At 40.0% G+C, this 12,267-nt stretch overlaps 1 protein-coding gene across 1 annotated transcript in view; it reads right to left on the reverse strand.

Annotated features, from left to right (window-relative positions):
• The window catches only part of LOC138018441 (uncharacterized), a 37,388-nt gene that overhangs the window by 11,335 nt on the left and 13,786 nt on the right, over positions 1-12,267 (reverse strand). Inside the window, exons 2-3 of the mRNA XM_068865070.1 lie at positions 11,310-11,398; positions 2,570-3,401 (exon numbers count right to left, since the gene is read on the reverse strand). Of these exons, the coding sequence (XP_068721171.1) occupies positions 2,570-3,401; positions 11,310-11,378 (901 nt within the window). The 5' untranslated portion in view covers positions 11,379-11,398. The remainder of the gene's footprint in view (positions 1-2,569; positions 3,402-11,309; positions 11,399-12,267) is intronic.

Genomic DNA, 12,267 nt, shown 5'->3' on the forward strand with positions numbered 1-12,267 from the left:
GGAGTCTGTTGAAACAAAAGCGTCCAAATGGGGTGACAAAGGTTGTGAGCAGTTTTGATTTGGCATCCAAGGGAATCTGCCAAAACCCACTGTTGGCGTCAAGTTTGGAGAATATCTTACTGTCTCCCAGTTTCGCAAGGTTCTCATCCACTGAAGGTATTGGGTGTATCTCACGCTGGACTGCTTTGTTAAGGTGAGTCAGGTCAACACAGATACGCACACTGCCATTTGGTTTAAGGACAGGGACGATACCTGCACACCACTCAGTTGGCTCTGTTACAGGCGAGATCACTCCTTGCAGAAGCATTGTTTCTATTTGACTTTTTACCTTTGGAATCAGTGGATGGGGAATCTTTCTAGGATTGTAGAGACAGAAAGGCTTAGCATCAGGGCGAAGTGTTATGTGGCATTCAGTCTTAAGCTTTCCCAGTCCGCTGAAGAGTGATGGAAATTCGGCTTTGAAATCTGTTGGTCCCGTGGTCACTTCTTCGACATCTTTGTCAACACGTCTTATGAGTCCTAGTTCGACACAAGCTCTCCTGCTGAGTAACGAGCTCTTCTGATTATACACCACATATATAGGCTCAGTTAACTTTGATTGTCTGTACTGAAGAGTTGCATAGAACAGACCTTTCACAGGCAGTCGAGTATTTCCAGGACCGCATAGAACCTGGGATGTCTTGGTTAATTCAACATCTTGTAGCCACTGGACATCATCGCTAAGGACAGTCACTGCTGCCCCCGTGTCAAGCTTGAAGCGTGTTGTACGACCGTTCACTCCTATTTGTGCAGACCAATAGTTCTTCTCACAACCGATCTCACCGAGGAAGTGTATGTCTTCCTCCTCTTGTTCTTCTACTGCATGTACCTTTCTCGGATAAGGTTTCTTGCTGAGACAGACAGACTGAAAATGTCCCTTCTTGTTGCAGTTGTTACAAATAGTGTCTCTAGCTGGGCAATACTTCCTGTCGTGGGTCTGGCGGCCACACCAAAAACAGGGACGGTCATTCTTGGAGGGCTCTTTCATGTATCCTTCGTTTCGGTTACGGGCAGGTGGGTTGTTTGTGGCTTGTTGTTTGTTGTGAGGGCGTGGCTGACTGACGAAATCAACTTCATTTTGAGGTTCTACCCCACGGACAATGGTTCGATTTTGTTTTCTTGCTTCGGCTTGTCGGCTTATGCGAGCAGCGTCCGCGAGAGTGAGGTCAGATTTAGCTTGTAGGCGGTCAGACAGTGTATCATCGAGGACTCCAACAATAATTCTGTCTCTTATAAGTTCATCTTTCAGAGTTCCGTAATCACAATTTTCGGCGAGGCGGTATAAATCTTGAATAAAGGTGTCCACGGATTCACCGGGGTTTTGTCTTCGTCGATTGAACCGAGCTCGTTCGACGATAATATTGCGGCGAGCTGCAAAATAGCCATTCAGGGCAGTTTTGACGTCGTCGAAGGAAGCGATTTCTTCGTTTATGTTTAACGTTTTGACGATGTCATCCGCACAATCCCCCATTGCATAAAGAAATGTTCCAACCTGTTCCTGGTTTGATTTGTTTTGAAGGCCAGAAGCGATCCGATAACGCTCAAAATGTCGAAGCCATTTGGGCCACATGTCTGCTTGATGCGGGTTGTTTGCTCCTTGGAACTTGCTCGGGAGCGGGAGAGAGTTTACAGGCTGTATAGGCGGATTAACGGGTGGAGGCGGATTTTCAACTGCAGGAGCATCTCCGGGTTGGTTTTCCATTCTGTTTTACGGGTTTGGAGGGTTCAAGACCGCTGCCACCATATAGTATCAGGCGAAGAAGAAAGGAGACTCCGATCGAGTAACGCAAACTAGCACGAGGTTTATTCAAGATGGCCGACCTATCGATCCCAGCATGCAATGGCTAATCCTACATAAATGACTATAAAGTTCCCGCTCAAAATGTCTGAGCGCGAATTTGTTTGTCAGTTAACGTTATTGAATATCGATACATATTCAAATATCCTAATTGAAAGTTCGATCAACACTAATGAAAGGTATTCTAGAGTTAATGAAAAACTCATTTACGTTACTGATATAACGTTTGGCATAAATGATAGTACATTTTCTGGTAATGAACAGCAAAAGGTGTAAACGATCGTATGAAGGTGCAATTGATTGTGCGTCTCTATGCAAATTGCATTATTGTATGTCTCTAATACGCCATTGATTGTCATACTATGCAATTGATTTTCTGACTGATGGAGTTAATGATTAACCATAGCGCGAGATTGAAAGTATATTTGTTACCTGTGATTGTCCAAAGGTGCAACTGTTTATCCGTTTATGCTATTGAATGTTAATACATATGCAAATAGCGTTATTGAAAGTTCGTTCGCGTTAATGAAGTTCATGGAAGTGCTAACGAACGTATATTTGTCGTATAGTTTCAACAGTTGACGTGACTGAATGTATATTTTGCTTAAATGAACAACAAAAGGTGTAATAATAATGAACTTAGAGTCTAGTTTCCTAGTACTGGAGCACTAATTGGGGACACTGGGAATTGAAATCAACTCAAATCAAGGAGTAGTGTACAAATGAACTTACCTGTGTGTACTTCTATCTGTTGATGCTCTGGGTCATTGAACGACGGGATGTGGTGTTTACGCCGGCTGCGACGAGATTTAACGTAGGTTCGGATGGATTTTAAGACAAGCGCCGAAACGCGAACTACTACAGTAACAAGGAAGCTTCCTACCCCACAATACGGTAACCTAGCATCTAGTATCGGCCCACTGTATATCAGATGGTCTTCTTTCTCCGTTTTAGGGGAAGCGTAAACTTGCGATGACTTCTCGAAAGCTGCTCCTGGAGTTGGAGGCGTCGGTATTGGTTTGACGTCAGTATACTTCTTAAATCTTTTCCGTCCAGTACTACTTCTTTCCCCGTAGCTAGAAGCTGTGATCAGTCGACTAGCCTCTGTTGGAACAGCAGGAAGGGTCTTTTCTGGAATGTTTTTAGAGACTGAAATGAACTCACTAAAATCAGTTTCTTCTGATATATTTATGTCTTCGAACTTCATCATAACAAATTTATCGGAGCGCCAGGAATCGAAGAAGTTTTTCTTGTTTATGCTCTTATCACTCTCATTGTTGGTTTTTTTAATACTGTCCACAGGCAACGTATGAACTTTTCTTCTTCTGTTGATTTTTCTTAAGTAATTGCCCTGTTTTCTCTCGTGTTTTGCGAGTGCTTTTGTGGTTGGTTGACTGCCTGTAAATGTTTCCTTGTTGACCAAACCGTGGTTGATGATGTGTTTATGGTTACTCAATATGCTCCTTTCTGTGTCATTTCCACAAACAGTACTAGTAAAGTAATCTGCTGTTTGCTGGTTCCATTCTGTCCACTCTCTGAAAACGTTGAAGCTGGATAATTGGCACTGTTGGCAACAAATTGAAGGGGATGCAGAACCATGAATATATAATAGCCATAGAACAAATAATGAGTGAAAGGTGCGATACATACATCTTATTCGATGGTTTAACTTATAGTACGCGCGGATATTTTGCGAGTTGCGTAGTTACTGTATTTTTCCGAGCCCCGCAGGGGCGGGGAAAAATACCGGCAATGAGCAAAATGTCCGCGTGTATTATATGTTAAACCATCGAATAAGAGATTTATTATTCCACTATATAAAAAAGTGTTATTTTGCTTCAATTTTATTTGGTAAGAGTGTTTCTAAAAAAAATGCATCATCTGTCCTTCAGGGCGCTTGCGAACGATGTAAACGGCACAGAAAGCCAGCCAAATGTACTTTATTTGATTGTACAAACGAAATGACGAGAGACAAGCGATGACAAGCTAAATTCTCCGGCTTTGTATCTTGTTGAAAACAATTTCGTTCATCGAAAACTCCAGTTCCGTCCGTATTTGCTTTGTTCTACAGTGTAATTTGCGCGTTCTTGACCAAATATGGTAAAATGATGTCATAGTGGAATAGTAAGGTAAGTGATTGAATGAGGACAAGCTTAGAAAAGGGAACATATCATTCACTCGAACAAACCAATTAAATAGTCAGTCAGTCAGTCAGTCAGTCAATCAAACAAACAATCAATTGGCCAGTCAATTCACTCATTCCGTCACTCAGTCAGTCACTCACTGAAAAAAAAAATTCATTAAGAGAAATCTTTTGCAGAAGGGGTCTCCCAAACACACACACACACACATACAAATGAGAAAACTAAATCAATGTATGTATATGTGACTGTATATACAATTTTATACAGATACATAAATATAAATCTTGCAACATGCAAAAAAAAAAAAACGATGACTTTTTTTGGAGAGATATGAGTCAAACCATTTATGAGCTATCCAATACGCCAAAATTGGTCAATTTCAAAAGTTGTATGGCATGGTTCACTGTCAAGAGCCTTTGTAAAGTGAATGAAAATGACACCAATGATGACCATTCTATTGTCTTTTACTGTCGCAGTGATTGTCGATGCTTCAGTCGGAAGCCAAACTGCTTCAGTATATATCAGGTAGCTGGCGGTTATCACATAAATAGATTGGCACGATTTTGTCTATATACAGCTTTCTTCATAATTTTGCACAATGTGGACAAAACAGAGACTGGCCTGGGTGGATCTCTCTTATTACTTTCCAATTTGATGGAAATCTTCCAGACTCGACTGAAAAGTTGAACAGCCTCAATTACTTACGCACTATCCATATGGGGCAGCACAACAAATAGTCATAATTTCAATTCCTTAGAGAAATTGCATCTTACGGCCGCTAAAATGATCTATAATCTTTCTTTTGATCTCACTGGATCGGAAGTTCTAAAAAGGACTGATTGGGAACCAATATTTACTGTGTACAAACTTAGCTTCATGAAACTAGCCTACAAAATATTCAATCAAGTAAATTTAAGCTATGAAGCCACTGACGTTCCCGTGAGGAATGAATCAACGATGAAATGATATATGAAATGGATCATATATGAACTGCGGATATGATGCCGGTGCGACGCTCTAACCAACTGAGCTATGAAGCCACTGACGTTGGGAGCTGGTCATTTGTGGGTTCCAAAGTTCATCGTTGATTTATTCCTCACGGGAACTTTGGAACCCACAAATGACCAGTTCCCAACGTCAGTGGCTTTATAGCTCAGTTGGTTAGAGCGTCGCACCGGTATCGCGAGGTCACGGATTCAAACCCCGTTGGAGTCCTGAATTTTTCAGGCTTCTTTGCAATTGCAAAAACTGCGTTCATAACCGCGAGGATCATACTAATAGCTTCACTTGATTTCATAACCGCAGTTCATATATGATCCATTTCATATATCATTTCATCGTTAAAATATTCAATAGTACAATTCCAAGCTGCATGAACAATTTATTCATTAACATCATGAAGAGGGGATGATGTCATTGTTGAAAGATTAACTCCCAAAACATGACGAACTCCATTCACTACAGAGCAATTTTTTTCTTTGGAATAGAATTTTAGACATTCACAAATAATGAATCAGTTTAAGAACTTTTAACATCCTTCTTTTAAAAGCAAATATTTTTTAGTTTAAATTTAACAGCGGTACGAGTCAGTGCAAACGCACAATCCTGGTCAAAAACTGTTGTGACAATTCCCGCTTTTCCTCCTTCCCCCCATTACAATGTTGATTTTTCAAGGTCTCCGAAATCAAGATCCGTTCATCGATCGCTCGCATGTTTCAACACTGTCTAGTGGGAAGGGGAGCGCGAAAAAGGCATCGAAAAAAGAACATGCGTTGTTCATATAACGATGGAGGCATGTACAGTAAATTTTCTTCTTTCCGCCCAAAATTTGACAAGTGTCCCGAAGTCTTTGGACCCGGATTGTAGGTATGATGATTGTTGTCATGTAACTATACTTTCAAGCTATTATTCCGTTTAATGTATATATTTTTATGTTTCATAGTCATTATTGTTTGACATACAAGACCCCACGACCCCACCACGACCCCACCTAAACCAACCGCTATTTGGTTTAAGATTACTGATACATTAGTACTGAAATCAATTCGTTGAAATTGAAACAAGCTAGATATTTGTCGTCTTTTGGGATAACCAATTAAACACTTTTTTCAGTACATCCTGTGCCAGTATTTACAAAATGAAGACGTATTGAATACTGACACAATTTAGGGCCTTTGACAGGTATTAGTTCTGCTCAAAATTCCTGATATCAAAAATTCCTTGCGGTCTTCTTGCGTTCCTGGCCACTGCCATGTGAGAGTGAGGACCTTCCTGATTCTACCGTCCTTGTTTTTTTTTTTTTTACCTCAAAGCTCCCTACCTACAACACTCTTCCTCTAATACGGCTTCACTAGCACAAATTGACTTCCCTAAAGCCACGGCAACAAGTGCAATCACTCGAAAAGAAGAAGCTCGGATGAGGTATTGGGCAAGGCCGCATGGTAAATTTGTCAGGCACTGGAACTGAAATGTCCTTGAACGTACCCTACCGATTTGCAAGACCTTCCACCTAGCGACGGATTGTTGTGGGTCTAGTGAAGAGGGTGAAGACGCCGAGATGGATACTGGCGAGGTTACTTATGTTGATGAATTTAGAAATGATGGTGATGACAGTGACGCCAAAGGTGTTGTAAAAACGGGAGACTGCTCCATTCGGAATGCTTTCATGTGCCGCATGGTAGCAGGCCTTTTTCGGCAGACACTTGGGTAAACAATCCTATGCATGCAGCTACAAATTAATAACTTCTGACTGTCTTTATTGGCTCCGTTCTCCAGTAATCTCATGTTTTCCTTTTGAGACTTATTATTAACTGTTTCATACAACAAATCGATGTTCTAAAATTATATTTTCTTTATCATATCTCTGGTTGGGATTTCTAAACTAAACTTACCACTTGACTGGGATTTTGTCCAAATTTGGACTTGGAAATGTGATTGACCCTCCCCCTTCATGGCCCTCAACATTGTCACGTAAGCGGGCAATGTAAATCTGATTCAGTGCTGTTTATTTACCCTCTTTCAGGGTTTTCCTTTCGTGCTTTTAATTAGGGCGCATTAATATTCTTTCTGACTTAGCTTCCTTGATTTCCCAATGAACTCTGTTCCTTAGACTAAGAACGCTAGACCTAGATATTACAAGACATGTTTTGTTTCACTCCTTTGATATGATGATCACAACCCCTTATCAAGTCTATAGTCTCAGAGTTCATACACAGAGTTGGTGTTCCTTTAAGTAAAGACTATCTGCTACCGAGATGCTTTACGCGCCTTTGTTTGTGTTTTCATTCGGCTTGAAGTAACGAGTGGGAAAGAAATAACAGCCACACAACAACGTGGGTACCGCTCAATAGACCTTATACAATTGTGTGCTTGGTTGCCTGGCCTTTGAATGAAAGTGAGGCTGGAATTGCCCTTGCTTTGATAGAAACCTCACTGCTTTTCATATGTTGATGTTATTCTCATGCTGATTAGTAGGAATTTACATAAGAAAAGCAGAGAGGTTTCTATTAATTAAAGCAAGGTCATCTCCAGCCTCACTTTCATTCAAAGGCCAGGTAACTTAGCACACAACTGTAAACTGGTCTATTCGGGAATGTTTTCAGGAATGCATGCTTTTTACTGCTAACCAAACAAAAACAAATCATCCAAATGTTATATGAAACAATAATTAGAATTCCAAACAAGTCTTGAAATAACCAGCTATTAATTATAAAGAGATTAGGCCATCCCCTTTTTTTCTCCGTTTAGCGGGATGGCTTTACAAATGTCACTCGGCTTACTGCGAAAGGACATCAGGAAACTGAGTTTTAATGAAAATTTTGTGGTATCTCAATGAATCGATTTGGGCACTCAGTGATCTCGAACTCAACTTTCCGTTAGTATACTGCCTTTAGCGGATCAGGTCGTAGCATCATTTTCTTGAATTGATTGTCGGTCCAACTGCTCAGTCCTTCAACCCAAGTTGAAACGCTTGCGAATTGCACTTAAAGACAAACCATCTCGTCCCTAATAAACTGTAATAATGTAGCTATAATAAGAAGCACATTGCCAGTAAGAACAAATCCCGATGGATGTCGGCGATAACGAATGATTCAAAGAAGGAAAAGAGCACCTGCGCAGAAATTGAGGTTTCATATCATACGAAACCTCCGTGTCTGCGCACGGTGCATCTCGGCAGGCAAAGAGTCTTTAAGCTTGGTAGTTCTCGGGTGTGTGCAAGTTTTTCCGCAAAATATAGAAAAGGTTTATTTTAGATATATTTAAGTTTTTCCAGTTAGTAAGTAGATCTGTCATAAGTCAATCAATCAGACCATCCGTCAGTCAGGAGCAAGCAAAGATCAAGCAAGAACCAGGCGATGATATATTAGTCTGAGAAGTGAATCAACCTTTCGGATACCTCAATCAGTCAGTTATTTTTGGATTTGACTTTTGAGGGCTTCTGGGATTGTTCTTGTAGACACGGTGGAAAGAATGGTGTCTGTTGGTTAGCAAGTTATCGTATATTCACAAATGTCAGCTCTTTTGACCTTTGTAAGGTAAAGATTTATTTTAAAAATGCCTTTTCAAACGAATACCCGTTCGCCCAATTGTGGGATAAAAATATATAACGAAAGGAAAACGTTTGTCGAGGAGTGCCACGTGACCATCCTGAACCAGGTTCTTTCTCCTAAAAACAATGGAGGCAGAGATAAGAGAGCCTTGGAACGAGGTTGTGATCTCCCAGCTTTGACGTCTTTGTGACCATTATTATGCATAAAAGCCAAATATTCTTGAATTATCTCTGGTTTCTTTGGGTAACCGTTCTCTCATTTCTGTGGTTGGCACAAACTCTTTGTATCCCAATACTTTTTGGAATGTTTGGTCGGCGATATCGATTCTTTAAGTACAACAGTGATTGGCCTTGCGTATTTTTTCAACCTCCACTCTTTCATTTCGAGTAAGAAATAATTTCCGCTTGACATTGCCGTATTCATTGCGGGGCATATCCACATAATATGGCAGTGTGTTGATATAATGATCTGTTTGATTTGACTCTAAATTTGATTGTCAGCGTAGACCATCTCTGACAATCTTTCAACCTAAATAAAACAGTTAATAAATGAAGTGAACGTATTCGGAAAACAAAGGTTTTTTTTCAATTGTTGTTGTTTTGTTATTTATTTATTTATTTCTTTATTTTGCTTTTTTTGTTTCTGTTTTTTTTTTCTATTACAACACTTACACGACAAACATTATTTGCTGGCTCTACACATTACTCCACACCCTGCTAGCAGAGCGTCCTGAAGCCGTTTGAAGCCGCCGCAGCCCGAACTTCTGGACTAGTCAATCTTGTTTTCTTCCGTCAAACCCGTTTTTCCGGTGCAAGCATCCGTTTAGTGATAAAACCGATGGTTATAATTGAGCCAGCTGTACCGTGAAAAACCAATATGGCGGCGTGATCTGGCATATTAGGCTTGGATTCGAGACTGTATCCTGGCAACATGTAGCGCATACTCAAAAAAGATCTTACTCGATTCATGCAGGGTCTTTCTCGAGCACGCCAAAGTCGAGCAAGCAAAAGAAAGGTTCTGCCAGCAGGGTGATTACTCCAGTAAAATAAAACAAATATGTAAGAGGAAAATGTTGTGGTGCTGCAGAAAAGTAGCCAGTTCTTTCCAAAAAATATGTGTTTTGCTGCAAAACCAAAAAAAGGGAAGGGTTTTTCAGGTTCTCCGCGACAGAAGGTGCTCTTTTTATCGTCCTTGTAACCCATTTTCACTTCACTAAAAGTGTTTTTGTTACTAGACCTTGGTGAAGGAATGTATAGTGAAATTCAATAATCGTATCTCTGAAACGAAACGATCCGGAATATTGAAAAATTTTTAACAACCTGAAGAAGACCAGTAAAACTGATCTAAACGTCGATTTTTATAGACATTTTAACCTCGGAAAATCCCGAAAACAGTTCATAAATTCAATAAGCCTCATACGTTTGGTGATTGTGCGTCTCCTGAAAGTAGACAGATTGTTGTTTCATTCTGAGCCAACTGAAGGTCTCTTTTCTCTTGTTGGTATTTCTTATTTCCCTGACATTAAGGGAAGCAATTTTTCAGTCACACATTCTTTTTGGCGATTTACACGGTACGATTTTTGTCGCAGAGACAAGCTTACGACAGACCTACAACTTGTTTACGATAATCGTATACATCAGAAAAAAATGCCATAGCATTTTGAAACATGTTTTTAAGCGCTGCGAAAATCGTAAGCCATATCGTAGGTCTGTCGTAAGCTTGTACGATGTCGCATGCGCCAAAAATCGTACCGTGTAAATCGGCTCTGAGAAGTATTGTCTTGGATCACGAATCAGTAAAGATGGGTTGTCACATAAAGAGTAAAGTAAATATGTATGGAGTTATTCGGTAAGATCGCTGTGAAAATTTACCTTTTCTAAAGAAACTAGCGGATTTTCGAATTGAAATAGTATTAAAAATGGCAGTGGAAAGGCTACAGAGAAGTCCCCCAAAACTGAACAAAGCCACGAAAAAATCTGCACAAACACACATAAAGAAGTTAAAAAAATTCCCTGACTGGAAAGCAAATGTAGCAAGATAAAAATGATCCAAGATTACATAATTGCAATGCGTACGTAATTGATACAAGAGCAAACCCGTTTAACGCAGGAGATGGACTTTCTTTCCGCTTGGCCATCGTTTTAACTGAGTGACAGTGCACTCGTCGGGGTTTTCTCGAGGCAGCTTTGCTCAAAGTGTGTTTTCTTCACATAAAACAACTTTCACTAGTTTTGACGAGCTGGCCTCCTATGCCGCTATCTTAAAATTTGTCACGTCTACCTAAACAATCCCAGAGGCCCTCAAATGTCAAATTCGTACCCAGATTCCCCATCGTTTCCGAAGTGGGCAATAAGCCTTCTGCATGATGACGTCATATGCTCAAGCCTCGTTTGCACAAAATTATTCATATCATCTGGACATGCAATACTGTCCACAGGTTGGTTTTCTTTATGACTCACTTTGTTCATTTGGGATTCAGCTCAGGCTAAAATTTACAAGTTTGATTTTCGAATTGCATCCCTTAATTTGTGACAAGCACGTTGCGAAATTACCACATGCGATCCCGATTTAAACGAACTTGAAGCACCGCACTACTTTCTCTACGTCAGAAGATTAACTGATCAACCAATCCGCAACAAATACCCAATCAATCAACTTTACAACGAGTCGTTGCAGTGTCCTTGCTTAACAACAAAGTACAGTATAATACCTTTTCGAAATCTGTAGAATAATAAAAGTTAGAATAACAGATTGCAAGTTAGCAGTAACTTGACTTACCAGAAACAAGCTTGTTGCGCCGATAAGAATAATAACTAAGCATTTCCAGAGTGCTACTATCTTCTTCATTGAACTTCTTCACTTGTTATCTGGTATATGAAAATTTTCACAAGAACACAACTTAACACTTATATCTAGAAATGCACGCAATTAGATGCACGCCCGATATTGGTGTCTAACACGAAGTGTCTCTTTAAGTCTTAGCATTTGCTTCCTATTTCTAGTACATAATGCAAGTGTAAGGGTTAGCGATATTTTTTTTGATGAGGGCAAATGCAGCCGTTTATCTTTACTTGAGGAATGGAGTTTGAGGGACACTTTGCGAAGTTGATTTCTATATTCCCAGATCAGAAGAGAGTGATGTTGAAGTTGGGAAGAAGAGCAAGAGGACACTTCGTGACGCTTATCATAATTGTCGTGCATCTAGTAACTGGACATACCTCCCATTTAAACACACACGACAGTAAAATGTGCTGGGAAGTTTGAAGTAGGTCTTCGATATGTATCCTTCATGTGCGAATGATAATCGCACGTTTCGTACGATTCTCGTTTCGCTTTGAAAAGATCCATTTTTCATTATTATTGTTATTGTTTTTGTAAATTAAATATAATTTACAAGTAAATTTACAATGTATTTCTTTCAATGGATTCCACCAAGTACGCCACTTAACCACACAAAACTATGTACATAACATTACAAGCTATACATCATGAAAAGAAATTCACGCTAGGCACAATATTATAAACCTATTAAGGAACAGCAGCCGGCCAAACCAATGCCTCTCAGATAGGTGTAGAAAAAAAAAGTTAGATGAATAACACACCATTTCCTCACTACTGTTGAAGATATTATTGTTGTCAATCATAAAGGGTGTGTTAACTATTGGGCGTATGGACATATCTGCGCAGTCAAGGCGACCAGGCTGGTGTCCCAAAACAAAGGAAAGGCCCATAGGTC

This window comes from Montipora capricornis, chromosome 2, assembly GCF_036669925.1.
Source record: "Montipora capricornis isolate CH-2021 chromosome 2, ASM3666992v2, whole genome shotgun sequence".
Classification (NCBI taxonomy): domain Eukaryota; kingdom Metazoa; phylum Cnidaria; class Anthozoa; order Scleractinia; family Acroporidae; genus Montipora; species Montipora capricornis.